The 22,650-nt window shown below is 51.6% G+C and overlaps 9 protein-coding genes across 9 annotated transcripts; 2 read left to right on the top strand and 7 right to left on the bottom strand.

Annotated features, from left to right (window-relative positions):
- The first annotated feature begins 944 nt into the window (after positions 1-944).
- Positions 945-2,078, top strand: CC1G_11182 (hypothetical protein). The gene is made up of 7 exons (XM_001838687.2): positions 945-960; positions 1,017-1,047; positions 1,112-1,149; positions 1,216-1,255; positions 1,326-1,384; positions 1,541-1,674; positions 1,845-2,078. Exons 2-7 carry the CDS (start codon positions 1,031-1,033, stop codon positions 1,983-1,985), a joined length of 429 nt encoding a protein of 142 aa, XP_001838739.1. The 5' UTR covers positions 945-960; positions 1,017-1,030; the 3' UTR covers positions 1,986-2,078.
- A 1,446-nt stretch (positions 2,079-3,524) lies between these two features.
- On the bottom strand, positions 3,525-5,574 carry CC1G_11181 (hypothetical protein; the record flags this gene model as incomplete). The annotated part of the gene is made up of 2 exons (XM_001838686.2): positions 3,525-5,201; positions 5,404-5,574. 2 exons carry the CDS (start codon positions 5,572-5,574, stop codon positions 3,525-3,527), a joined length of 1,848 nt encoding a protein of 615 aa, XP_001838738.2.
- A 1,270-nt stretch (positions 5,575-6,844) lies between these two features.
- On the bottom strand, positions 6,845-8,507 carry CC1G_11179 (rai1; the record flags this gene model as incomplete). The annotated part of the gene is made up of 4 exons (XM_001838684.1): positions 6,845-7,285; positions 7,592-7,808; positions 7,891-8,001; positions 8,047-8,507. 4 exons carry the CDS (start codon positions 8,505-8,507, stop codon positions 6,845-6,847), a joined length of 1,230 nt encoding a protein of 409 aa, XP_001838736.1.
- Positions 8,508-8,890: 383 nt separating this feature from the next.
- Positions 8,891-12,315, top strand: CC1G_11178 (hypothetical protein; the record flags this gene model as incomplete). Its single annotated transcript, XM_001838683.2, has 16 exons — positions 8,891-9,020; positions 9,072-9,077; positions 9,139-9,224; positions 9,281-9,300; positions 9,354-9,408; positions 9,458-9,723; positions 9,773-9,872; positions 9,925-10,290; positions 10,339-10,499; positions 10,558-10,626; positions 10,681-10,964; positions 11,029-11,252; positions 11,311-11,447; positions 11,505-11,528; positions 11,584-12,135; positions 12,201-12,315. 16 exons carry the CDS (start codon positions 8,891-8,893, stop codon positions 12,280-12,282), a joined length of 2,562 nt encoding a protein of 853 aa, XP_001838735.2. The 3' UTR covers positions 12,283-12,315.
- A 522-nt stretch (positions 12,316-12,837) lies between these two features.
- Positions 12,838-15,602, bottom strand: CC1G_11177 (copper amine oxidase; the record flags this gene model as incomplete). Its single annotated transcript, XM_001838682.2, has 8 exons — positions 12,838-13,130; positions 13,189-13,298; positions 13,360-13,879; positions 13,931-14,124; positions 14,177-14,639; positions 14,693-14,855; positions 14,903-15,073; positions 15,129-15,602. The coding sequence occupies 8 exons, from the start codon at positions 15,600-15,602 to the stop codon at positions 12,838-12,840; spliced, it is 2,388 nt and encodes a 795-aa protein (XP_001838734.2).
- A 636-nt stretch (positions 15,603-16,238) lies between these two features.
- Positions 16,239-17,309, bottom strand: CC1G_14373 (hypothetical protein; the record flags this gene model as incomplete). Its single annotated transcript, XM_002911330.1, has 2 exons — positions 16,239-16,487; positions 16,962-17,309. 2 exons carry the CDS (start codon positions 17,307-17,309, stop codon positions 16,239-16,241), a joined length of 597 nt encoding a protein of 198 aa, XP_002911376.1.
- Positions 17,310-17,668: 359 nt separating this feature from the next.
- Positions 17,669-18,130, bottom strand: CC1G_11176 (hypothetical protein; the record flags this gene model as incomplete). Its single annotated transcript, XM_001838681.1, has 1 exon — positions 17,669-18,130. One exon carries the CDS (start codon positions 18,128-18,130, stop codon positions 17,669-17,671), a length of 462 nt encoding a protein of 153 aa, XP_001838733.1.
- A 249-nt stretch (positions 18,131-18,379) lies between these two features.
- Positions 18,380-20,266, bottom strand: CC1G_11175 (hypothetical protein; the record flags this gene model as incomplete). Its single annotated transcript, XM_001838680.1, has 4 exons — positions 18,380-18,554; positions 18,609-18,780; positions 19,013-19,399; positions 19,462-20,266. The coding sequence occupies 4 exons, from the start codon at positions 20,264-20,266 to the stop codon at positions 18,380-18,382; spliced, it is 1,539 nt and encodes a 512-aa protein (XP_001838732.1).
- A 1,073-nt stretch (positions 20,267-21,339) lies between these two features.
- Positions 21,340-22,131, bottom strand: CC1G_11174 (hypothetical protein). Its single transcript, XM_001838679.2, has 4 exons — positions 22,063-22,131; positions 21,878-21,996; positions 21,694-21,814; positions 21,340-21,643 (listed from the first exon to the last, which is right to left on the bottom strand). The coding sequence occupies exons 1-4, from the start codon at positions 22,124-22,126 to the stop codon at positions 21,513-21,515; spliced, it is 435 nt and encodes a 144-aa protein (XP_001838731.1). The 5' UTR covers positions 22,127-22,131; the 3' UTR covers positions 21,340-21,512.
- Between the last annotated feature and the right edge of the window lie 519 nt (positions 22,132-22,650).

Here is a 22,650-nt window from a genome sequence, read left to right as displayed (position 1 = left end):
ATTTATCAGGGCCGTCTCCGTGAGTCCTGAAACTGGCAGGCGGGAACGATAAACACGTACTGCGGATCCGTACAAAAATCCTCGCCTTCAAGACACCATCCCCACAGTCCAAATCTAACACCCTTTCCTTGAGAGGAGCGCAAGAAGTACAACGAAGGCGTAAATGGTGTAGAGAATGTCGTAACAGTCCTAGGTACAACAAGCTTGTCAGGACATCCCAGTGCTTTGAACACGGAAGAGGGCAGACACTTACAAAAGCATAAAAGAGATAAACGAAGAAAGAGCTACAAGTATCTGAGAAGTAGCGAGTGAAGAGAGTTTTCCGGGGTTCTTAGAGTCCATAATAGCAAATTGTCGATTTTCTGGTAATAGCGTTCTGTGGACGGTCGTAGCAGTCGTAACCAAGGCGAAAGAGACGAGAGAAAGGCAAAAGGAGACGAGGAGGTATCGCAGGCCGTGGGTCGGTATAAGAGAGAGAACCACAGAGACAGGAAGAGAGAGAGAGAGAGTTAGAGACGCAAGCACGAGAGAATCCACGATCACAGTCTCATTTCAAATCCTTTCAGCCTCGTCCAGACGCCAGTTCCGCCGTGACGATCATTGGGATGCCGCCTCGCGCAATCGCAGTAGAGTCCCTTTACAAGCCATACAAAGAAGCCTCACGCTTTTCTAGAGCCCAGCACCCAAGGATACACAGCTATCAGACCGAGACACGCGTTACCCGTCGTTGTTCATGAGACACAAGCTGGCACAACCACCTTCGAGGGAGTCGCGCTCGTCGCGGTTCAGGTTCAAAGGACAAGAGCGCCCCAAACGCGGAAGCTATTTCTCACCTTTGTCCCCGGCGAGATGCCGGCCCGGAGTTAGGAGCTGCTATACCCGTTTCGCGTGTGCGTTCCAGTTGCTTCCGCTCTGACCACCAACCACCAGGTCTCGTCGATTGCCAGTTGTTTAGACTTTGTGAGTACCACAACGATAGCGATCACCCAAGAAATCTTATCTAACTCTAAACGTAGCCTCGTGAACCGAAATGTCTGCTCCCGCCAGGTAATCCCCCCAACCTTCGCAGTCATGCAAGCGCTGGAGTTGACCTGGCCTGTACATCTCCTAGGTCCCTCGCTAGCTGCATCTTCTGCAAGATCATCAAGGGTACGTACAAAGATGCTTTCGTCTCCACATGATAACCCAAAGCCTAACCACCTATATCCTACACAGGAGAAATCCCGAGCTACAAGCTCATTGAAACCGAGCTCTCGTATGTCTCAATGCCAATCCCACGTCCAATCCAAAGACACAAACAACTGACGCACGCACCAACCCACAAGGTTTTCATTCCTCGACATCGGGCCTCTATCCAAAGGCCACGCACTCGTGATTCCCAAATGTACGTTCAAACTTCACACCAAACCTTACCCAGACCTTTACCCCTCCCCAATCATACTTGTGATCGTGCACCACGCGTTGAGAACACACTTCCCTCTCACCCGTGATACAATACACCTGTAATTCAATATACTCATGGTATTTACCCTTCTCTTAGATCACGCTGAGAAGCTCCACGAGCTCCCAGACGAGCACCTCTCAGATATCCTCCCCATCGCAAAGAAGATCGCCACCGCACAGGGAGTAGAGAACTACAACATCCTCCAGAACAACGGCAAGATCGCGCACCAGGTTCGCACAGTCCCACTCCCTTCCGTTCCCTTCCCAGAACCCCCTCTACCCCACATCTTGCACCATGAGTCTATTGAATTGCGGTTAACACCGACATGGAGCACCTTCCCATATATCCACTCCTCACACCGAATGAACGTTAATGCTCACTAAACTCTCTCCACCAACAGGAAGTTCCTCACGTCCATTTCCACGTCATTCCCAAACCTTCCGCGACCGACACTGAAGGTTTGGTCATCGGTTGGCCCGCCAAGACTTTCGAAAAGGATGAGATGACGAAGATTTATGAGGCCATCAAGCAGAAGCTCTAGATCCCGGAGGAGAACCTTGAGGAACATGTAGGAGAAGGATTCTAGTACTGAGGGGAGAAGATGAATTGAATACACTAAGCCCCATCGTAGTCACGTCAGAATTGCGTTACGAAATGAGAAGAATATTATTCAAATTCAAAAATGCCTTCTAGTTCACTGAACTCAATCTAGACCACCAAGGGGTAATCAGGGAGTTGAATCCAACTTCGATTGGAAAGAGATAGTTACACGATGCTATTCAAAACACATAACGGAAAGAATAAGATAGCTAGACTACACAGTGATAGAACAGCGACAGGAAACAAGAGATGGAAGGGGGAAGCCAGGAGGCAAGAAGCACCCGCAACATCGGACGAGAGCCAGGACCCCGACATAACTTTGTGTGAAAAGATAAGCATGAAAAGGGTAGAACGAAAAGATCGACCGAGTGGAAGAGAGAGAGAGGGAAGGAAACTATCAAGACACAAACACTTGGTAATACACTTGTAAGGCATGAACACATGAAAAAAGGGGAATGAATACATAACCCAAACGTTACAAAGTATGTTGCCATGTCCTTGATGGAGAAAAACAAAAAAAAAGACGAAAAGGAGAGGGAGAGGGAGATAGCTAAGTAACTCATACACCAGTGTCCTCGACCGTCCAACGTTGTCGGTTTGCCTTGGGATGCATAAATAAACAAAACTTCGTGTCTTGAGACTGTTGCGATTGAAAAGGGAAAGAGTCGAGCCATCCGTAGGAAGCGGAGCCCCAGGCGTCGATTGAATGAATCCGACTGGCAAGGATCCTAGATCCCCATCTCGCGCGCCACGGTGAAACGACAATGCCGACGCCAGATACGGTTGGACCAACCAACGGAGAGTATCATATCAGCCGGAAGCCATCCACGATCCAGTCCAGTTGGAGGCAGTCCGACGGGTGCTTGTGATACGGCCAGGTTCGGGTTCGAGAGCTTGAATACGATGAACGGAAAGAGGGAGACTGATTTGCTGCTATGAGAAGAGAGAGGAACTTTGTCTGGTGTTACAACGTGCGGTATGTGATTGCGATCCGGTTGGGGACTAATAAAACACCTGGTAAACGAAGAGGAAAGGGAGATTTCGAGAGGAAGAGAAGGCGGAGAGATTGATTCGAGGGAAAGAATTAGCATGGAAAGAGATTTGAGAGCCGAACTTGAGGGGAAAAGCTGCCAGCCGAATAATGTTAAGTCTTGCGAATGCCGGAGATTGAGATTGAACAAAAAAAAAGAATGGACGAATGGCCTTCCCGCGCTGCAAGTTGCCAATAAACAAGACGTTCGGAAACCGGATCGCTAAGATTATGATGATGCGAATGTCCAGGACTCCTGTGCTTGCAGCTTCCGCCTCTATGAAGATTGGAAGTTGATGATCGTCGTCGCGTGGATTCGTCGTTTTCGTGTTCTGTCAGGCTTGATCATGAATGGAAATCGTCATTGGGCTCGTTGAGAGAGGAAGCGACGCGAGAAGAAAAAGGGGGCCATAAATGCATGCATGTCTCAACCATTCATGGACTTCGATTTCAAGTCTGCGCTATATTAATCCCAGCGTTCCACGTCTGTGGCGGGATCGGTTGACTCTCTCCCCTCGCTTCCACATTCTGCGGTGCAAACCCACCAACTGTGTGAGGATTGCCCATACCCGTCATGCCTTGAGCAGCATAGCGCATTTGCTCTTCTTCGAAGAGCTTCCTCCCAACATCGGCCCGTAGGCTGTGATTGGGTTTGTGCCCCTGCGCAACTACGTTCCGTGGAGAAGGTGAGGCATTAATGAACTCGTGAATGTTAAAGTCGATCGATGGAGCTTGACTGCTGGGCCTAGGGCTTCCCGCACCGGGGACAGACTGTTTAGCCATACCGGGGCTGGATGGCGCCGACGGTGCTCGAGACGAAAGGGGAGGCGGTGGGAGAAGTTGTTGGGGTCCTGGAGTGGTGGAGATTGCACGCGTGGGTGGAGAAGGCGCGTCTCGGTTGCCACCAAGCTCGCTGCCAATGCTTGATATGCTCGACACGAAGCTTCCTTCGCCACTTCGAGCAAGAGTTGATGGCAACTGCAGCGAGCTTGCTGCGGGAGCACCTGAAGATTCTCCGGAAGGCTGCTCCGACGCGGAGCCTGACTGGAATAGTACACGTCCCTTCGGTCGTGTTGGTTCACCGCTGAGTATTTGGAACGCAGCGTGGTCTTTGCCCTTGGACGGACGCGCCGGCGAAGGGGAGGTGGCCAAGAATAGCATCAAGTCGGCGGCTTCCTTGTCTGAATGGGCTGCGTGAGGGGTGATTTGGTCTTGGACAGGGGCAGAGGATGGGGGAGGGGTACGGTGACGTAAGGGAGCATCGGTGGAAGGAGTGGAAGGCCCAGGGATTGAGGAAGGCGCGCCAATGGAACCCGTCGTCGTTCTCGCCGAACTCTGAGCAAAGTGGGAATAGGACAACGTCGAGCCTGTTTCGGAACCATCAATGCTCGAGCGCGGTGATGATGCACTCCCAATTGATGGTCTGCTATGGAGCAGCAAGGAGGTCAATGTGGCTGCAGCCTTCATATCGACATCCCCGTCAGCGTCAACGCGAACGCTTGCTTGCTTTCGTTTGCCTTTATCGGCAGAAGCCCGTTTGGCTCTACGGTGGTCTGGCGAAGAGGTCGATTTGGAGGACTTGTCCGAGTGCCGAGACTTGACATGCGAACGGCCCACTTCGGTTCTCGGAGATTTATGAAGTCGTGGTCGTGGCGATGGGGCCGGACGCGTTGGCGCTGGTACAGGAGGATCGTTAGCATTGTGAATGGTTCGCGCTTGCTTGGCGGGCGGAGGTGCCAATATGGAAGTGTACAGGTTTGGTGCAGTGCTAGAGGGGTGTCTCGAACTAGAAGCCATTTCGCCGTGAGCCGCGGAGGCAGGCTGACCATTGATTGAGGGGTAGTGGGACCGAGGAGAGTTGACAGACGACGGGGGGAGCATGGCTCCCGGTGCACCCTTCCGCGCATTGCCCGTCGCTGGTGAACCAGAGCTTGGACCTGGTGTACTGGGAGCATAATAGTACTGGGGAGGGCCTGACGCCTTCCGCTTCGCGGCGATGGTGCGGTTGAAGGAGGCAGCCTGGTTTTGACTGGATTGTGCTTCGAGATCACGAAGGGGTACGTGGGGAATATTGTGGGTAGCCTTGTACGATGCATACGATAGACGCGCCCGGAGTGCGCGAGTCACCTGTGAAATTTTATTAGCGACTGGATCCATAGTTTCAGAAGATATTAAGGAGAGTAATGAGGCCCTTGGCGGAACTTGGAAGACTAGAGGTAGTACGTAGCCTTCACGCGAGGCAACCGCGGTGTTGCGGGAACGAGGCCATCATGTCTTGGACTGTCGCCGACGACGACGACGCGTCTGGGAGGTGGAACCAACAACGTACCCCTGATAGTTCAGCCCTGGCAAGGAACTTCTGGATTGCCTTTTGCCTCTGCTCTCTGTCGAGAATGTCTGAGGTGGTCGACATGATCATGGGTTGAGGGGTCGGTGGTGTGTGCGAGAGATAAGCCATTGGCGGTGAGGGCGACGTTGCGGAAGAAGTTGGAGTCGCCATTTACGCGTGGCTGGTGCCTACTGGCAACGATGAGGACGGTGAATTGCCCGACGAAGGCGGGAGCGTGAGGGACGAGGAGAACGTCGTGGAGCGTGTTGAGGAAGAGAGCAAATAGGACTGTCAGTGTGAGAGAGAATTCAGCTGAGGGTTGCTCTGGGAGCGCGACGCGACTACGGCATTTTCCGCCGGGGTTTCGGCTTTAAAACTCCTTGCCGGCCATCTGCCACTGCGGAGGCTCAATTTTTATCTCTCAAACACTTGTCTTTCTTTCCCTTGTTCCTCTCATATTGTCTCTACAGCCCTCTAATACACTCTCTTTTCATTATAATACACGCCCTCCCAGTTTCTATGGCCATGGATTCAGATTTCGCCGATTTTGTACCCACCCAGCCCTGTTCCCAATCAGGAAGAAGCTGTGTATCAGATGACCGAGTATGATGACCTCAGTCAGCCTCAGTCAGACTGCCCAACCAAGATGTAAATCACAATAACACACTGACATTTCAGACAACTCGTTCTTGTCATACAATTCCGAGTAATCCGCCCATCTGGGCATTTCCTGGGCATGACCTTCGCGATTTCTCGGCGGAAATGGTCTATTCTCGGGTTTGAGTGGAGATTGGCCCGTCCGGACGCCTCTTGCGTGGCTCTGCGTGTCCTGCAACGCGGTCACGACCGTAGTCATACAGCAGCGTGCACCCATGATGCGGTTGTGTGGGTAATTGCTATACACGAGCCGATGAAATGAAGACACGCTCCAGGACGCGCCTGATCGCTGCGGGTCCAAGAACCGCGGATGACTCGTTGGGAATGGACAGGAAATATGCAAGCTATTTGCGTCGGGTCAAGCAGACGTAAAGTAGTATCCATTACTTGATCAATGAAGGCGTACCATATGACTATTGAAGGGGAACCGGCGCAACACCTTGGGTATCATTAGACGCTCATACTACCATCAAGTCACTGCTGTGATTCGGTGTTGATTGATAATAGTATCAAAACCGCGCCCGTCGCGTCCAGACGTGCTGTATTGTAGGCAAATGTAACCCCGGTTTCATTGGTTCGAGAAGCCCGAAAGAAAGAGCCAGCGTTGGGCAACGGGTGAGGATACGATGCCAGGTGTGGTGTGGATGAGGTCCCGGCACGGCGAGTGTGATGGGGCTTGCCGGATGCCCATAGGATTCGAAAGCCTTCGCTCTGGTCCCGCTCGCCACATGCTCTCGAATCTTCTTTCTTCTTGATAGAGTCGCATGAGCCGGTGTTATCAGAACTAGACTTGCCATCCCGAAATCGTATTGGGAACGGCCGGTGACGTATTGGTCTGGTGGTCTGCCCTTGACATCGGAGACGCCGCCGATGCCTGGGTCGCACACAATTCCTTCCAGTACCATCCCGGCAGAAACCCAATACGGTCTTCCCCATTGACAACCTCCTCGACCTCTGACTCGCCCAATACGCGTAGATTAACACCGGTCCCAGGAACGAATGTCACTCGCCACACCCGGCTCTTTGCGTCTTTACCAGCCTGAGCAGTGGCTGAGTCGCTAACGATGCCCTTAAGGAATTTAAGGAAAGTGTTTCCCCAGTCCAGGCACACAAGTGGATCCCAGGCCCCAGGCTTCCCCCGTACAAGACGAGGAATTTCAATGGTTTTGAAGCTTTGGGTCGTGGTCACGACCCCGGATGGGGTCCGAAATCCGACCACAATTTCCTATAGGGACGGAATACCGGAAACTTAGCGGGAACGCGATCCGCGATAAGGATGGAAACCCACAGGTACGCCAAGAAGAAAAGACTGAAAGTAGAACTTTAGAAGTTTCCTAAAGGGCAATGGTCAGTATGTTGGGCAGAGTTTCGGGGGTATGACACCATACTTTTCGAATCGCGCCTCGTCTTGGGCACCCCGAATGGTCATAGAGGTTTTCAGCTCTACAAATGTGTCCGTTCGTCCCGTGTATTTACCTAGACTCGGTTAGCTTTATCGAAAACGAGGAAGAGTAAACTAGCTACCTCGTACACAATCCACTTCGCCACCGATGACAATCCGTGAGTCGCCGAGCTTCGTCCGAACGACGCTGCACCATTGGACATTTGTATTCACATCGCCTCCCCAGCCAGGTGGCTCGCCGGGGTTTGAACGCGCGGAATGGCGAGTGGGGGTCTCAGAAGTGCAGTATGATTCGAAGGCATACCCATAGTAGGTCTGAAGACGCTGCCTCGGTTGCATGTTGTTTCTATGATGGAGAAGTCAATACAAATAAATGGTCACGTCAAACAGCAAACCATCCTTCCTAAGCAAAGGAAGAGAACACATACTTTTCTTGTAGTTTCTTCTCAGTAAGATGCTCTTCGAAGTAAAGAACCCCATTGACAAACATGACATTCAAGTCCCACCCATCCCGGTCTTCATATGGCGCCGTCAATATCCTCGTTCGACGTTAGCCAGCCTTCGAAAGGAAAGAAGGGACATACTTGGTCATAATACCCCTCCAACAGACAACACCGTTATCAGGAACCAGCCCAGCCTTCGCCTGGTCTTTCTTGAGCCGGTTAAGAGCCTTCAAAAGTGGATCCAACCGGCCTCTATCGTCCGGCTTCTTTATCCAACGGTCATATCCATAGTCCAGTCTCGCAGAAGGCGGCGGGTCAACATAGTACCGTAGAGCAGAATCGTTGAATTCTTGAACGTGGTTCCCGTCGTACGAAAAGGTCGTTATCTGGGTTGGAAGCTGGAAGGGGGTCGGTTTGACGCGTTGGTTGGTACCCGTGGGTGGATAGGGCAGGTGTTTGGGTGGATCCGGATGCTGGGGCGAAGAAGACGCGTCGTTTTTAGATTCTAGTCGCGCCTTCTGTGAGGGTCTGTCTGTATTATCGCCTTGAGCGCCATTTCCTCCTTCAGATAGGTCGGAAAGTTTGCGTTTGTGCGCTGACATCGTCGGTGACGTTTTGACTGAGGCTCAAGGTCGCGTTCTTGTCGATATGCCGCCAGATTCCTCACTTTGCAGTTGTTGTACGGCTTCCAGGTAACAGTCAGCGCGTCGATCCAAGCCCTGAGATTGAGATTGCTTGAGACAGGAAGTTGGTGGTCACTGGTCAGGAACAAAGTTCGCGCTCTGGCAAAGGACCAGCCGGCCGTGGGGAAATCAGGTGCCTGTCCTTCCAGTCCGAGGAACCCGAGATCACCGTGCCGTCTGTTCGTCATCGACGGCAGGTTTGTCTTCCGTCTTCAGGCCTTTCCAGCCACCATCATCCTCCAGTTTCCAACCTTCAATATCGACCTCTGAAAAGCAAGCTAATCCTCTAGGAAACAGTAATTATGTCGGCGAAGGACCCACCGCGCCAGTCGCGATACGCCTCGGACTCGGAGGCCAGTGAAGAAGAGGGTCAGCAATTCAAACGGCGGAGGAGACTTCATGGCGCTTGTGATGCTTGTAAAAAGAAGAAAAGTATGTGTGCTATCATATTCTAATCATGAAGGATACTTACAATTCCTGAAGCCAAATGTAAGCCAATTACGACTTTCTGTTAAGATAGCGAAACCTGAACGTTAGGCGAGTCGATTAGGCGACAGTGCTCTAATGCCTGACAGGGTTTGTTCCAACTGCATCAACTCAAAGATCGAATGTGCACATACAATCCCAAGACAAAAGGTGTGCTCTATTTCTTCCAACCAATATTGTAAAGGCTGAAAGTATACAACCAACAGAAACGCGACAGGCAACAAGAGTAAGAAATCTTCATGATGGAACCAAGTCTTCGCTAAACCGTTGAACTTTCAGGTACATCCTCCAACTTGAAGAAAAGATTCGCAAGTTGGAGGAAGTCCTTGGAGCTGTTAGTTCTCTCCCCGCTGGTGCCGCAGTCAATGCTCACCCCACCGCAGTCCTCCGCAGACACCCACTCCAGTCCTTCTGCAACTCATCAAACTGAGAGTTCGCGGCACACTTCTCCTTCCAGTGGCGGGGGTGGACTCTCTGATATTCGACCACCCATTCCTCAAACAATGAGTGGCGCTGGGTCACCATCGTCAACCGAGGAAGTCAAGATGGAAGACTGGGATTCTGACGACGGTGCAGGACGATGCTTGGCCGAGAGAATGGGCCTCCTGGCCGTGGATTGTCACGACAATAGATTCTTTGGAAAGGCGAGGTTCGTGCTCATTTCCAACCTTTGAGAAAAATTGTAACCTTCCCCCCAGCCTCATCAGCTTCGTTTCTCAAATCGCTGAGCTCTCTCGGGAGCCAAACGAGGAAGGCATCTCCTTCGTCCGCCGCCCCGCAATATGGGATCTACGACCAGTAAGCACACTCTCCTACCCAAACTCCAGCTCTCGTTACTAACAAATGTCAGTGGGAACGCGAATACGCGGACTCTCCCGAACCCATCTATGAATTCCCCGAAACAGACCTCCTCGAGTCATTGCTAGTTATTTATGGCGAACGGGTGCACCCGCAATTACCCGTCCTGCACTGGCCATCTTTCCTGCGAGATGTTCGGAGTGGGCGCCACTTCAAGGATCCTGGTTTCGGTATGATCCTCCTCGCAGCTTGTGCAACAGCATCACGGTACACCGCCGATGAACGAGTCATCATTGTGGACCATGAGAACCCTGATCTGTCAGGACCATCTGCAGGTTGGAGGTTTATCGCTCAAACACCGTTGGTCCGCAAATCGATCATTGCGCAGGCCACCATTCTTGACCTGCAGTACTATGCTGTCAGTTAACCTCCGATTGACTTTGGCGAATTGCTGAATCCGGTCTAGCTCATTGTTTTCTACTTCCTCGGCACATCGTCCCCACATACTGCATGGAACCTCCTAGGTATTGCCATGCGTTTTGCCATCGAAATGGGGCTGCATCGGCGCAAGGGCGCAGCTTCCCCGAAAACCAAGGCACAGTCAGAATTGGAGAAACGTATATTCTGGTACGATCTCGCATTCTGCACCCTACCATCTAAAGCCATTCACTGATCCGTCGCATAGGTCCTTGCTCACTTTGGAATGGCTTACTAGCACATCACTTGGACGTCCTCCATGTCTCCACGATGAAGAGTGAGCGTTGCCCTTCCATCCATGGAGCAATCGCACCACTAACGAAACATGTAGCATCGACATCGACTACCCCATCGAATGCGACGACGAGTACTGGGATTCAGAAGTCGACGACCCCGAAAAGGCGTGGAAGCAGCCTCCAAACAAACCAAGTCTCATCACCGCGATGAACTTCCACCTCAAGCTTTGCGAAATCGCAGCCTTCATGCTTCGAACTCTGTACTCGTCAAAAAAGTCCAAAGTTTTGACTGGGTCCATTGGCGAGCAGTGGGAGAGGCGGATTGTATCCGAGCTCGACTCCGCCATGAATAGGTGGAAGGACGGGTTACCACAGCATCGTAAGTCCTCCTACCTTCATATGTGAGGTCTCTCACTGACTCAACTTGATCAACATTTTAACAGTCCGGTGGGACCCAAGCCATCCAGACATCCAAGTCTTCAACCAACAAGTCCTCCTCCACTCCGCGTTCTACTACCTCCAAATCCAAATCCACCGGCCCTTCCTCCAGGGACAAACCACACTGGCACTACCTGCCCTCGCCATGTGCACGAATGCAGCCAGAGCTACTAGTCGATTGGTGGATGCTACCATGAAGAGACAGAGTTTCTCTTCAGTCAACACATTCGTTAGTATTTCGTGTTCTCGGGTCGTTGTGCAATCATAACTTACCACTGCGTGGACAGGCTGCAGCATTCGCTGCGAGTACGGTGCTGGTGATCAACCTCTGGGGACGTCGTGGTCCCAAGTTATCTTACCTGCTGCAGAAAGAGGTCGAAGATATCCAGTGTCTGCTTCGTTTCTTGAAGTCGGGAGGCGAACGGTGGGTTGATTTGCCAGGGTAAACTACTATGTATCTGATCAGTTTCACGGTATCTAGGTGGCACATCGCAGGCAGGTTCGGGTGCGTGGTCCTCATCCGCCGTTCTCCCAGCTCGTGGATAACTCAATCCCTACAGAGACATCCTGACTGAATTTTGCTCCCTCGGCGGCCTTCCTGTTCCGCTGCCTGAAAGCCAGGACCAATCCCGAAAACGAACAAGAGACGAGAGCAACGCGCCCAGGCAATCCGACATCTTCGCTGCGCTCGTAAGCACCTTCCCGTCCGACCCGCAGATATTCGACAAGTTCACTTCCGCCCCGAATCCTAATCCGAGCGACACAGGTGCAGGCTCCTCGAGCTCTGGCACACCAGTGCAATTCTCCGACCAAGGTGGCCCCTCCCAATCCCAGTTTTCCGGCCATTTACCGCCCTCAAATCCAGACTGGGATTTAAGCACGCTCTTACTGACACAACTGGGTTACGCCGAGCATGCAAATCCAGCTTTCAACTTCCCTTCGACAACGCCGACACCGGCAACAACCAATTCCGCTCTTCAACCGCCCTTTAACCTCGACAACAATCCAATCCCCGGGACAAACCCGTTTACCTTGGTGGACAACAATGTGCTACCTTCTTCGCGAGATACGAGCGCCATGTCGATGTGGATGACAGCACCTACAGCGTGGAGGTAAGTTCTCTTCTACCACTACGTACGGTGTCTCCGTCTTGAGGCTAATATTTGTGTGACTACAGCATCAGCGAATGGAACCACTACCTAGCCAGTCTCACTCACCAACCTCTATCCAACGACCCACTCTTTCCTCCCTTGACATGAATCCCTCTTTCATCCATCGCTGCATCCCCTCCTCGGAGCTTTCGCACCCTTGGGACTCTCATAGACACGCTATCGCTATCATATACATGGACTATTCTGGTACTACCACGCATCCCTACTCTTACGATCATCTCCACTCATCCCTGCCCCTACCGTCATCTCCGCTCAGCTGCAATCTAAGTCTCGGAGAGGTGTATTATTGTACTAATTGTTACTCTTGTAATTTGACTTGAAACGTGAATGTGATGGGCTTTTTGACCTGGACGTAATCGTGGAGAACAATGTCGGGTTTCAAGTCAAGGAGTCAGATTCACCGTGCAGAGGGACCCATTGGGAGAGAGGGAAGTCAAGCCACTCCAGGTCACCGGAGAATTATTCACAGGGGAAATAATACAAGGTGAATATCCAACAGATCCAGATTGCAATTAGTAGGCTGTAGACAACATCCTAACTACCCTCCAGAACACGGTAAAACATGAAAAACGTCTAATCTATCGTCGTTTCATAACTTCTACTTCATAACAATCGTATAAAATTCTAATCGTCTAAAATATTCTAGCAGTTGGTGCAAGGAACATGGTGAGGCATCTTGCTGACAGTGGAACCACCTTCATACTGAGTGTAATCATCTTCAACGATACGAGGGGTGTAGCAAACATCTGTCTTCTTGCCATAGTTGTCAACGACGGGCTTCTCGCCAGTGAGGTCGATCTCGATTTGCTGGACGGTCTGGCGGGTAGGATCGCTGAGGAGGTAGTTGTGGGGGCTGAAGACGACGGAAGATTGGGCGGTGGACATGAGTGTGATGGGAAGATCGCCGGTATGGGGCAAGTGGTGCATGCCAAGGTCTGCGCAAGAGAAGGTTAGAGATGAAGACACTGCGGTGCAGATGCCGAAGGCACGTACTGAACCAAAGGACGATATCCTCTTGCTCGAGGTTCTCGCCGTCAAAGAACTTGCTAAAGTCGACGAGAGGCTTGCCGCTGTCCATGTTGTTGGTGCTGTGCGTCAAGTGCCTGGGGGAAGTAGCAGTGTCAATACCGGGTTACCAACTAAGGCGAGTGAAACGAAACATACCTCTCAGTGTCCTTCTGCTTGGTGACATACATATGGTGGGTGGCGAAGTGCATCGAATCCTTCACGATGGAAGACTTCTGGACGGTGGAGTGGATGGGAGTACCGTGTCCAGGCATGATGCGGTAGCCAGGATATTCACCCCAGACGTTGGGAGCATCCTTGTTGATGATAGCGTACATGTTGGCACCGTTGGGGGCCCAGTTAATCTTCGCATCGTCTTCGGTCTTCAGGATGGAGCGTTCAACCTTCATTGTGCTGCGTTCACCGTTAGACCAAGGGTAGCTCTCGACCGTGGGGACGAAGGAAGTAGTCTCGAAGGAATTCTTGGTGCCCTTGATGTCGAGATCAGCCTTGAAGGTGAGTACGTGGTCGTGCATGGAACCTGAAAGGTGCTTCTGAATCTTGTAGCCATAATCTTCGTTGCCGTAGTAGTAGGTGGACTGGATGTAACCGGAAGCACGGACGGTGACCTCAATGCTGCCATCAAGGAGGAAGCTATAGGTAAAGGCATAGTCGTAGTCTGGGGTTGCGTGAGTAACAGCGGAAACGGAAGGGATTCGATATCACTTACTGCCGATAGTAGAAACGAAGCGGAGGTTGAAGACGATGTTCTTGGTGACGGTAGCCATCTTGCCAGTGGTGTGCCTCTGGATAGGGAAGCCGGCGTCGGACTCGAAGAGACAGATGCTGTCAAAGTTGGTGGTGGTGTTTCCGTTCATGTGAAGGCTAGTGTCGAGATAATCGGCGTTCCAAGGACAGTCGTATCTGAAGGCAGACGGTTAGGAGGCTGCCAAGCACGATGACTGAATCCACTCACCCTTTGACAAGTTCATAGACGTAGGGGCCGAAACCATAGTAGGAATCCAGGAAGGCAGTGTGAGAAGACTTGGGGTCAGAACCAGCATAGTGAGCAAGAGCTTCCTCAAGACCAAGTTCGTAGAAGATGCGCTCGCCCTTGTACTTGATATCGTAGAGGGTGACAGCAACGTCTTTGTTGAAGCCGATGTAGAATTCGAAGTCCATCCACTTGACGTACTTATTCTCCTTGTCGACAGTCCATCGCTTCTGGGTCTGGAACTGAGCGGGGGGAGCTTCGTAGTCGTAGGGGAGGATCTCGCCGGTGCGGTTGGTCATCATCGACTGGGTAACGAAGGTCTTCTCGGTTCTGACAAAGTCGGACTTTTCCCAAGCAGCGCGGAAGGCGGCAGCGCTCTCGTAGAAGATACCGCCATAGTAGATGCCGAGGAGCTTCCAGCCAGCAGGGTCACGACCTGTAATGTCTGAGGGAATATGTGAGTACATCTGTGATGTGCGAGCAAAGCCATTGACGTACCAAGCTTGAGATAAAGACCTTGAGGAACGAGGGTTTCAACAGAGTGGACACCGACGTCCTTGGGAGCAAGACGGAATTGAGCCCACTCGATGATCCTGCCATCCTCTTCCCAAAGGGGATCAATGGATTGCAAGCCAGAGGTAGCACTGGTGGTGTTAATATACTACGAAGCCGTTAGAAAGAACAGAGCAAAAGTCAGAAAATGCTCACCGTTCCCAACAAGTCGAGAGTGATGTCCTGGATTTCCTCGCAAAGCTGAGCCTTCCACTTGCTGCGAACAGAGTTGTCGTGGCGGTAGTTGAACTGCTTTGAGGTACCCTTGTTGTAATAGTACGTCAAGGGCTCGACCTTGGTCTTGTCGGAAATGGGAAGAGGTCCAACCTGAAGGATAGAACGTTAGGAAAAGGATCTTGGAAATGGTACCTGGAAAACTTACGATCCAATCCTCGTAGTAAGGAGTTTCGGTCGCACCGAAGGAGATGGCCACACGAGCGTACCGCTCGGGGAGAGGCCCGTCGCCGTCGATGTAGGCAACAGCTTCGGTCTTGTTGGGCATGACTTGCTCGACAAGATAAACGTAGTTGTCCCAAAGGCCCTTCTTGTCGTACGAGGTGAGGTTCAATCCGGAGGCGGGGTCGTGAACGTAACCGAGAACGGCGGTTACTTCTTCGTTGGTCAAACCACTCCAGATGTTCTCCTTGGGAGCCTTGCCGACGAGCTTGGTGGGAGCGGGGCATTTGTCCCAGTTCTCGCGAGTGAGGAGGGTGTCGACGACGTCGCGACGGGAGTGCATCGAGTAGGCATCAAGCTCTTCGCCAGTACGCCTTGTGTACGGGGAATAGCTGGGAAGGGCTGCGACAATCGACGAGCCAGCTAACGCTGAAACGAGAAGGTGGGATAACCAAGTCATGGCGCCGTGAACGAGGGAGAACCGTGACGAAGGAGCCAGAGGAAGCAGGGGATGCCGGGAGTTCCTGCTGAGGAGGTGAGGGGGAAGACGCAGAGTTTATATGCACAGCGAACATAGGAGGAGTTTTCCCCAAATCGGATGGCAGTAAAAGATTGTCATGTCCTTGACGCAATCTTCCTCAGGGCGCGCCCGCCCGTGATATGTTCGACACCTATGATTCGGCGTTCAACTGTCGATAGCGCCAAAGGCCGAACAACAGTTATCAGTGCTTATCGAGAGGTAGACGCGTCGTTGAGGGGAGAATGTGAATGAAGTGAGCTTGGACGTTTGGGAAAGTTACCAGCGAAATGAAAGCGGCTGGGATCGTGTCACCAGCGTCGACAGAGCAGTAGGGTGTCTTTCATAGCGCTCTACACTGAGATGGTCTGTACAATGACCTTCACTATGTGCACCTAGCGAGTACACCATATCAGCATTCCAAAGATTTACATTTGAAAACGAGGTACCAACCTTCCGGGTTCGTACCTTGCAGCCTTCGGACCAAAAGGTAGGAGACGTAGGCCAAGGCCAAGGAACACGATAAGAAGCACTCTATCTCGAAAAAGCCAAGGGCCCCTCAAAAGATAACGATTTGCCCTATCTCGAAAGCAAATCCGTTTCGGAGAATCTCCCAATTTCGAGGAGGCAGGTCTTGATAAGGCAAGGGGCGGGAAAGTCGCGCTCCTTCCGCCATCGTCCGATCCCAAGGAGAGGTGTTGTCTCGTCCCTGATTGGTCGATAACAGAAACATTTTATCGCATTTCCCTCGGAGAACCTTTCACCCCTTCGGGCAAGCACAGTCCCATGACGGAAGGCAGTGAAGCCAATGTTACTCCTATAAAGCCTCTGCAGGAAGTCAGCACAGAAAAGCATAGGAGACGATTCTCGATATCCCTACAATCTTGGTCCCATTAAAACGTTTGTTCGTCATATCGCGGGTTGAAAAAAGCGCCTCTCTGTCCTTCATGTAGTGACCAGGTCCCGTGTAGATATATAAATGTAACAAAACATTAAAAACACTGGCGCGGCGAGTTTTGCGAGAAGAGTGAAAGCAAAGAGCGTCGTTGAACTGTTCAAGCCTTGTGTTGTGACTTGTTTGTATTTTCCCAGGATCGCATCTCGCTAAGCGCCCAGTTGCCAAAAGCTCAAGGGAGCATGGAAATAGTAAGTGCGAGAAGCTAACACAGAGATTTCGGTTTAATTAAAGCACCAGACCAAATGTAAAGCGTCTCCTCCGTCAAGTCCCGGTTCAAGACTAGTACGCCATAGTTGTCTAAAGTATGGCGGCAGCTGCCATCGTGGTCATGACTAGCGACATACTTCTTGAAGCGCCCCTCTTGAATTGCTGGATGATGATACTCGGCCTTGGTATTGTGCACAACGAGCGGAGTGCAGTTTCGGGCCCCTTTTGTGTATGGTTACGAATCCACAGCCGGGAAACTGGCATACGGGTTGCTTAGCGTTGGGATCGTGTATGATGACATGCTGTTTCAGGCCCCCTTTGTACTTTGTTACGAATTCACAGCCAGGGAGCTGACAGGGGAATCGTTCGATGACGGTGTCTGGGTCGTGCTCGCGTCGTTCGTGAGCCATTAGCTTAGACCATTTCTTGAACTCTTTCTTGCATTTATCGCAGTTGAATGGTCCCTTCCTAGACGTGGACATCATGTCGCCGTGTAGGGGGTTAGTCGAAGACTCGAAGTCGATGGTATAGGTTTCGAGCTCGAGGACAGAACGTGGCATCACTCCTGACTTTTATATCATTCCGGAAGGATGGTTTGACCTTCAGTGCTGCCAGTACTCTGTGGAGACCATCAATATCCAGCGGACCAAGTCCAAGCGCTCTCATGGTCACTGGGTCGTTGTAAGCGCCCATCAACCAGGGATTACAGTTACCGATCGGCTGGGATCGACGGTGAGTTCAACAAAGCCCCGTCCATCGGTATACTGCAACTGAGGGCTGCGGTAAAGCTCGCACTCCCCTACATCCGACGTTCCGGTTCCCACCCTATGCCAACATGGTCCTCCTACAAAGCCGACAACTCTCCGCCCACAACCCTAAAATTGCCCAACTCATTCTCCTCCCACCGATCACCTACGTCCGAACAAAACCCTGCATCAATCAACTCCTCAACCCTCCACCAAAACTGCGCCTGCTCTCCCGAATCCACCAAATCCTCATCCGCAATCCTCCCCTTATCCAACACCACGAACCGCCTGAATCCTTCCCCAAGCCTCTCGTAACTGAGCCTCTTGACAAGCCGCGAAAACTTGATGGTGTCAACCTGTTCCAACCACTCCCTCAGGTCCTCCTCATCACCCCCAAACAAAGCAAGATACCGCAGATTTGGCGCCCTTCGCAACACGCCCACAACCAAACTCAGGTTCTGGACTGACATCGCCAGGTGTGTGAGGCGGGCGGTGGTGGATGCCGCCGCATTCCATAATGCGTCCCAAGCTAGATAGTAGCCCATGCCCTCCAGGTTCATGGCCGCGACCTGCGGGGTATAGCAGATGAAATGGGTGACAGAACGCAGCAAATCCAGCGGAATCTCGGGATACGGTGAAGGGATTCCGTATGGCTTCACTTTCAGTCCCCTCCCTGAAGCTACAGGTGGCCCCCAAACCAAGCATAACCTGCGGAGGAACCTCGACGTGATATAAGGTAGGCACTTCGCCGGGTGATGATCGTCCGCGGCATTCGTTCGTGCAAAGAATGAGATGAGGCGGTTGGAGCATTAGGTGAGTATGGATCGAGCTAGCGGAAGTGGGATTGCTTCGACCAGCGAAATCGACTTGATATGAACGTCTCGTGCGAAGTACTGGGCTGGCTTTCGGAGGATCACGTTTCGGAATACGAATGACTTCCTAGTTGTCAGGTTATCGACGCGGTCGAACGCGAATGGTGAGGCCCTTTACAGATTCAACCTTGGATCAATACCACAATTTCTACCCGGTGCAACATACCAGGAATTAAAATCACGCGAGACAAGGGCAAGGTTGTAGTGATTCTTAACACTGTTTCTGGCGGCCATTTGGACGATAGCACATAGGATCTCAACCGGGAGATCCGTTGGGGCAGTATCGTTCACGTCCATGAAGGAAATATAGGGCAGGTATGAGCGGATATACCAGTTGCCTGGAACATCGACGTTTTATGGTGAGCGCTCAATCATCGAGTCAACGACTGTTATATCGGAGCCAACTGGGACCCGAGGTCCATAGCATCAAGATCAGATGTATTCCGAGTTAGATACAAATAGACGACCAGACTTTGATTAGCGCCCATTGATGTACATCAATCTATGAATGAAAGAAAGGTGACCGCCACCTTCCCTCAAAAACGACCCTAGGAATAGCCGGCATCATACCATCCACTCCCTCCGAAAGTTCCTTCCACCCATTTCCTCGAATAATCCCAAGCGGAACCTTCAAATCAACCCTCACACATACAAGCTTCGGAAACACCTCCTTATCCGCGAGCAAGCCCTCCAACCCCGCCCATCCCACCTCTGGATCCATCAACTCCTCAATGAAGTTTACCATCACAATCTCCATACAGATATCCACTTTCTCTAGCGTCCTACCCACTAACGACGAAACGATGTCCCTAAGAATTCGCAGAAACATCCGGATATGCGATGCCGTCGGGTAGAAGACGGTAAACGCAAGTCGGCGCAGTTGGGAGACATTTCCGAGGTTGAGTTGGGCATTCTCGAGAACAGAATACTCCGTATTGAACGCTCGAGTAAACACATCTGTAATAAACCCAGAGTCAGCACAACGTACAAGCCATGCGCTGGCATGAGTAGCAAAATACCAGTACCAATCCGAATCTCCAGTTCCTCTAAGCTGCGAGATCGGTCTATGAGCTTTTCCATAGTCTCCCAAGCGGTCCCATAATCGACTTGAAGTCCCACACAGAGCGAGGTGACATTCTCAAAACGCCGTCCATAACCCTGTACAACCTCTCCAAACGTCTCCGCAGATTCGGGGGACCAAGTTACATCCAGGTCCCTCAGGATGCCCAATCCCGGCCTCCTTTCTTCGCCATCCCCCGATTCCCCCACCGTCGACGGCACCACCGATCCTGGGTCAAAAGTAACATCCACCAACGTACATCCCGGGACATCAAGGATAGCCCCAGGGCAATTAATGCACCGAGCCACGTAAAGTCGGGTCACCGAGTGAAGTGTGCAGATTCGAACGATCGAGCCCACAGTCCTTGGTGGTAGCTGCAAAAAGTCGAGCTTGGTAGCTCTGCTCCCCACAGCCCCTCCCCCAAACACCACCTCAGAAACCGACGGCAGGAGATTCAACAATTCCGGGAACGCGTCGCTCTGCACGACGTCCCACCCCTTGAACACGTGCAGCGTCTTGACAAACCGAGCATAACCAGGCCTGGCTGAAAGATGTTCAAAGTAGTATTCGACTGCCGCCAGGTCCAGGAGTCGTAAGACTCGATAGATATAAGGCCTGAATAGTGTCGAAAAGGCTTTGCACACGAGCATGCAAGATTGGAGGTCCTCCCTCCTAACAGCGGCCCCGTCGGCCCCTTCGTCTTGAACATGGAATGCGATTTTGACTCCCAATTCCAGCGGGAGGTCGAGCAGGTATGGCGGCATAGTGGGAAGGACGAGCAAGGACCCTGGACCGATACAACCGACCTGGAAGTGGGACCATCTGCTTTATTCAAAACGGGCGCTGCAGAAACCAAAAATAAGTACACAGTCCGCTCAACACGATGTCCATGGATCAGATGACGGGCCATACAGGCCGCCACGATCGTGATGCTGGCCCAGGACAGGACTAGCCAAAGTCTAGTTGCCGAGCTCGGGTCCCTGGGCGGAAGGCGCACCATTGGGCCCTACTCATGGTCACCCGCCTTCCATCGTTCACCCCAGTCCAAACAAAAGCCCCCTCGATTAACTCTTCGACCCATCAGAACCTCTCTTGCTTCCTCGAATCCAACAACTCAAACCTACCACCCTATACCCCTCCCCAACGCCCCTAAAAGCATAGGCAATGGATGACATACTGAATTTTGTCCAAACAACACCTCCAATTCCTCCTCTTCACGCCCAATTAAGGCCAGAAATCGCAGGTTTGGCGCCACACCCACGACATCAACTGCCAACTCTATATTGTGCAGGTCGAACATCGCAAGATGGGTGAGGTTGTTGAAGGCATTTCTAGCTCGAACCTTGCCCTTCCCTTACTGAGGGACACGGGTGGCCAAGAAAGATAGCCCTCTCGATGAGAATCCTTTTCGGCCATGCGCGCAGCGAAGGAGACAAGTCGGGTAGAACACTGATGAAGTACGAGTGCCACATCCTGGTGTTCAACCTCCTCCGCCAGAGAAATTGACTCGATACAGACATCTTGATCAAAGTATGTCGGTCGTTAGTCGGCAACCTGGGGAAACGAGGCAACCGACATGGTGGTTAGATTCTCGAGACAAGGATTGCTTAGTCCTGTCAGAGTATTGTAAGTAAAGGTAAAGCGAAGTGTGGCTGTTTACGCACAACAGATTATAACAATCCCGCCAACTTTCTCTTGCCGAACTCTACAGAGGAAGCAGATGATCTCGACCGGAAGCTCTAGCGTAGGGGTTTCCTTCATGAATAGCCAGGGAAAGAATTGCGCTAGTCGTGGTTGTGGTCGAACCCAGGTGTCCAGGTGCCGACATCCAGGCCAAGAGGACATAAATGAGCGTATTAGGTGCGATCTATATATAAGTGTCCACTGTACACATTATGAGAAATAAATGGGAGCATCCGCATGGTCCAGTTTCAAGAAGCCCCATCCAGCAAACGGTATCCAAATGCAAATGTCAGATATTTAGAACCGACCTCGAGGCCAAAAGACAGCCTACGCCACATTCAACAACATCAGCCCCGCAACGACACTAACAGACGCGAATCCCAAAGAAAGCTTCGCAGCTCCGCTGAGTGAGAGATTGTTGACTGGTGTCTTGTATTTCCTGCAGTTCTCAGCAATATCTGAAGCGAGTTAAGTCAAGTTGGCCCCGAATGAGCAAGTGCACTCGTACCATCGAAGACACCATTGACTTTGGACCTGGAATATCCCTCATCGACTGCACATCTGAAGCAATCCTGGATAGGTACGGTTGTGATGTCGTCGCAGTAGCACGTTCCGTTTCGGTTGCAGTTCTACCAGGGAAAGACCACATTCCATGAGTATCCGTCCTCACACCAGGTACCACCGCTACTCACCACAAGCTTCTCACTCGCCAACGTGCATTCCTCATTACACTTCGCAGGCATATCTTCAGCGTTAATAACTGCGACATGATCAGGCGTCGCTGGCTGGTCTGTGTACTGCTGGGCCAAAACTGCGCGATTCAAGATTCACTTTCGTCAACAGCCTTTCCCTTGAATTATTCACGCGTTTCACTCACCAGGGAGAATCAAAGAGCACAAGAAAGTTGCGTAAAGAGCGACAAAGCCAATAACATTGACCATTTTTCGAGAAAGTAAGAAAAGTCGGTGGTGGATGAAGCAAGGTGAGTTGGCCCGCCAGACAGCGCTGAGCAATGACTTGGCGCCATCAGAACCCACTCCAGGCGCCAAGCCGCGATCAACTCTGGTCCAAATCCCGACGCCGCCGATCTTCTGGCGCTTCGGGACATTTTCACCGACTTTGCTCGCGCTATACTTATTGTCAAGTGAGACGTTCAGGAAAGGAGCAGACGGGCTTCTCTATTAAGCTACGTAAAGAATATAGAACTAGTCGTGACTACCAATTCATTACGCTGCCCCGGTATTCCTGGAACATGCCAGTGGTATAGTAAAAAGGCTGGTGAGGGTGAGTGCGACAAAGCGGGCTATCCAAAACATCTACATCAGAGAGGTCTTTTAGATAATGGCTACAAAAGATACACATTAATTATAAGGAAGAAAAGAAAGTCCCAGCCGAAAAGGTGGTATAAAGATAGCAAACAACCGTCATTAATTGAACAGCAAAAAAACTGAACTGGGTGGAACGG

This window comes from Coprinopsis cinerea, assembly GCF_000182895.1.
Source record: "Coprinopsis cinerea okayama7#130 chromosome 4 map unlocalized cont3.4, whole genome shotgun sequence".
In the NCBI taxonomy this organism is placed as follows: domain Eukaryota; kingdom Fungi; phylum Basidiomycota; class Agaricomycetes; order Agaricales; family Psathyrellaceae; genus Coprinopsis; species Coprinopsis cinerea.
Note: the sequence above shows the minus strand (reverse complement) of the source record. Positions and strands in the feature narration are given on the sequence as shown.

What these genes read in the sequence shown, in the direction of transcription:
- CC1G_11174 (XM_001838679.2), bottom strand. Translation starts at nt 22,126, where the DNA reads ATGGTCAATGTTATTGGCTTTGTCGCTCTTTACGCAACTTTCTTGTGC. An exon ending in GTGCTCTTTGATTCTCCCTG is followed by an intron (nt 21,997 to 22,062) that starts GTGAGTGAAACG and finishes TGAATCGCGCAG; the next exon opens with TTTTGGCCCAGCAGTACACA. An exon ending in AGTCAATGGTGTCTTCGATG is followed by an intron (nt 21,644 to 21,693) that starts GTACGAGTGCAC and finishes AACTCGCTTCAG; the next exon opens with ATATTGCTGAGAACTGCAGG.
- CC1G_11182 (XM_001838687.2), top strand. An exon ending in CGCACTCGTGATTCCCAAAT is followed by an intron (nt 1,385 to 1,540) that starts GTACGTTCAAAC and finishes CCCTTCTCTTAG; the next exon opens with ATCACGCTGAGAAGCTCCAC. An exon ending in ACGGCAAGATCGCGCACCAG is followed by an intron (nt 1,675 to 1,844) that starts GTTCGCACAGTC and finishes CTCCACCAACAG; the next exon opens with GAAGTTCCTCACGTCCATTT.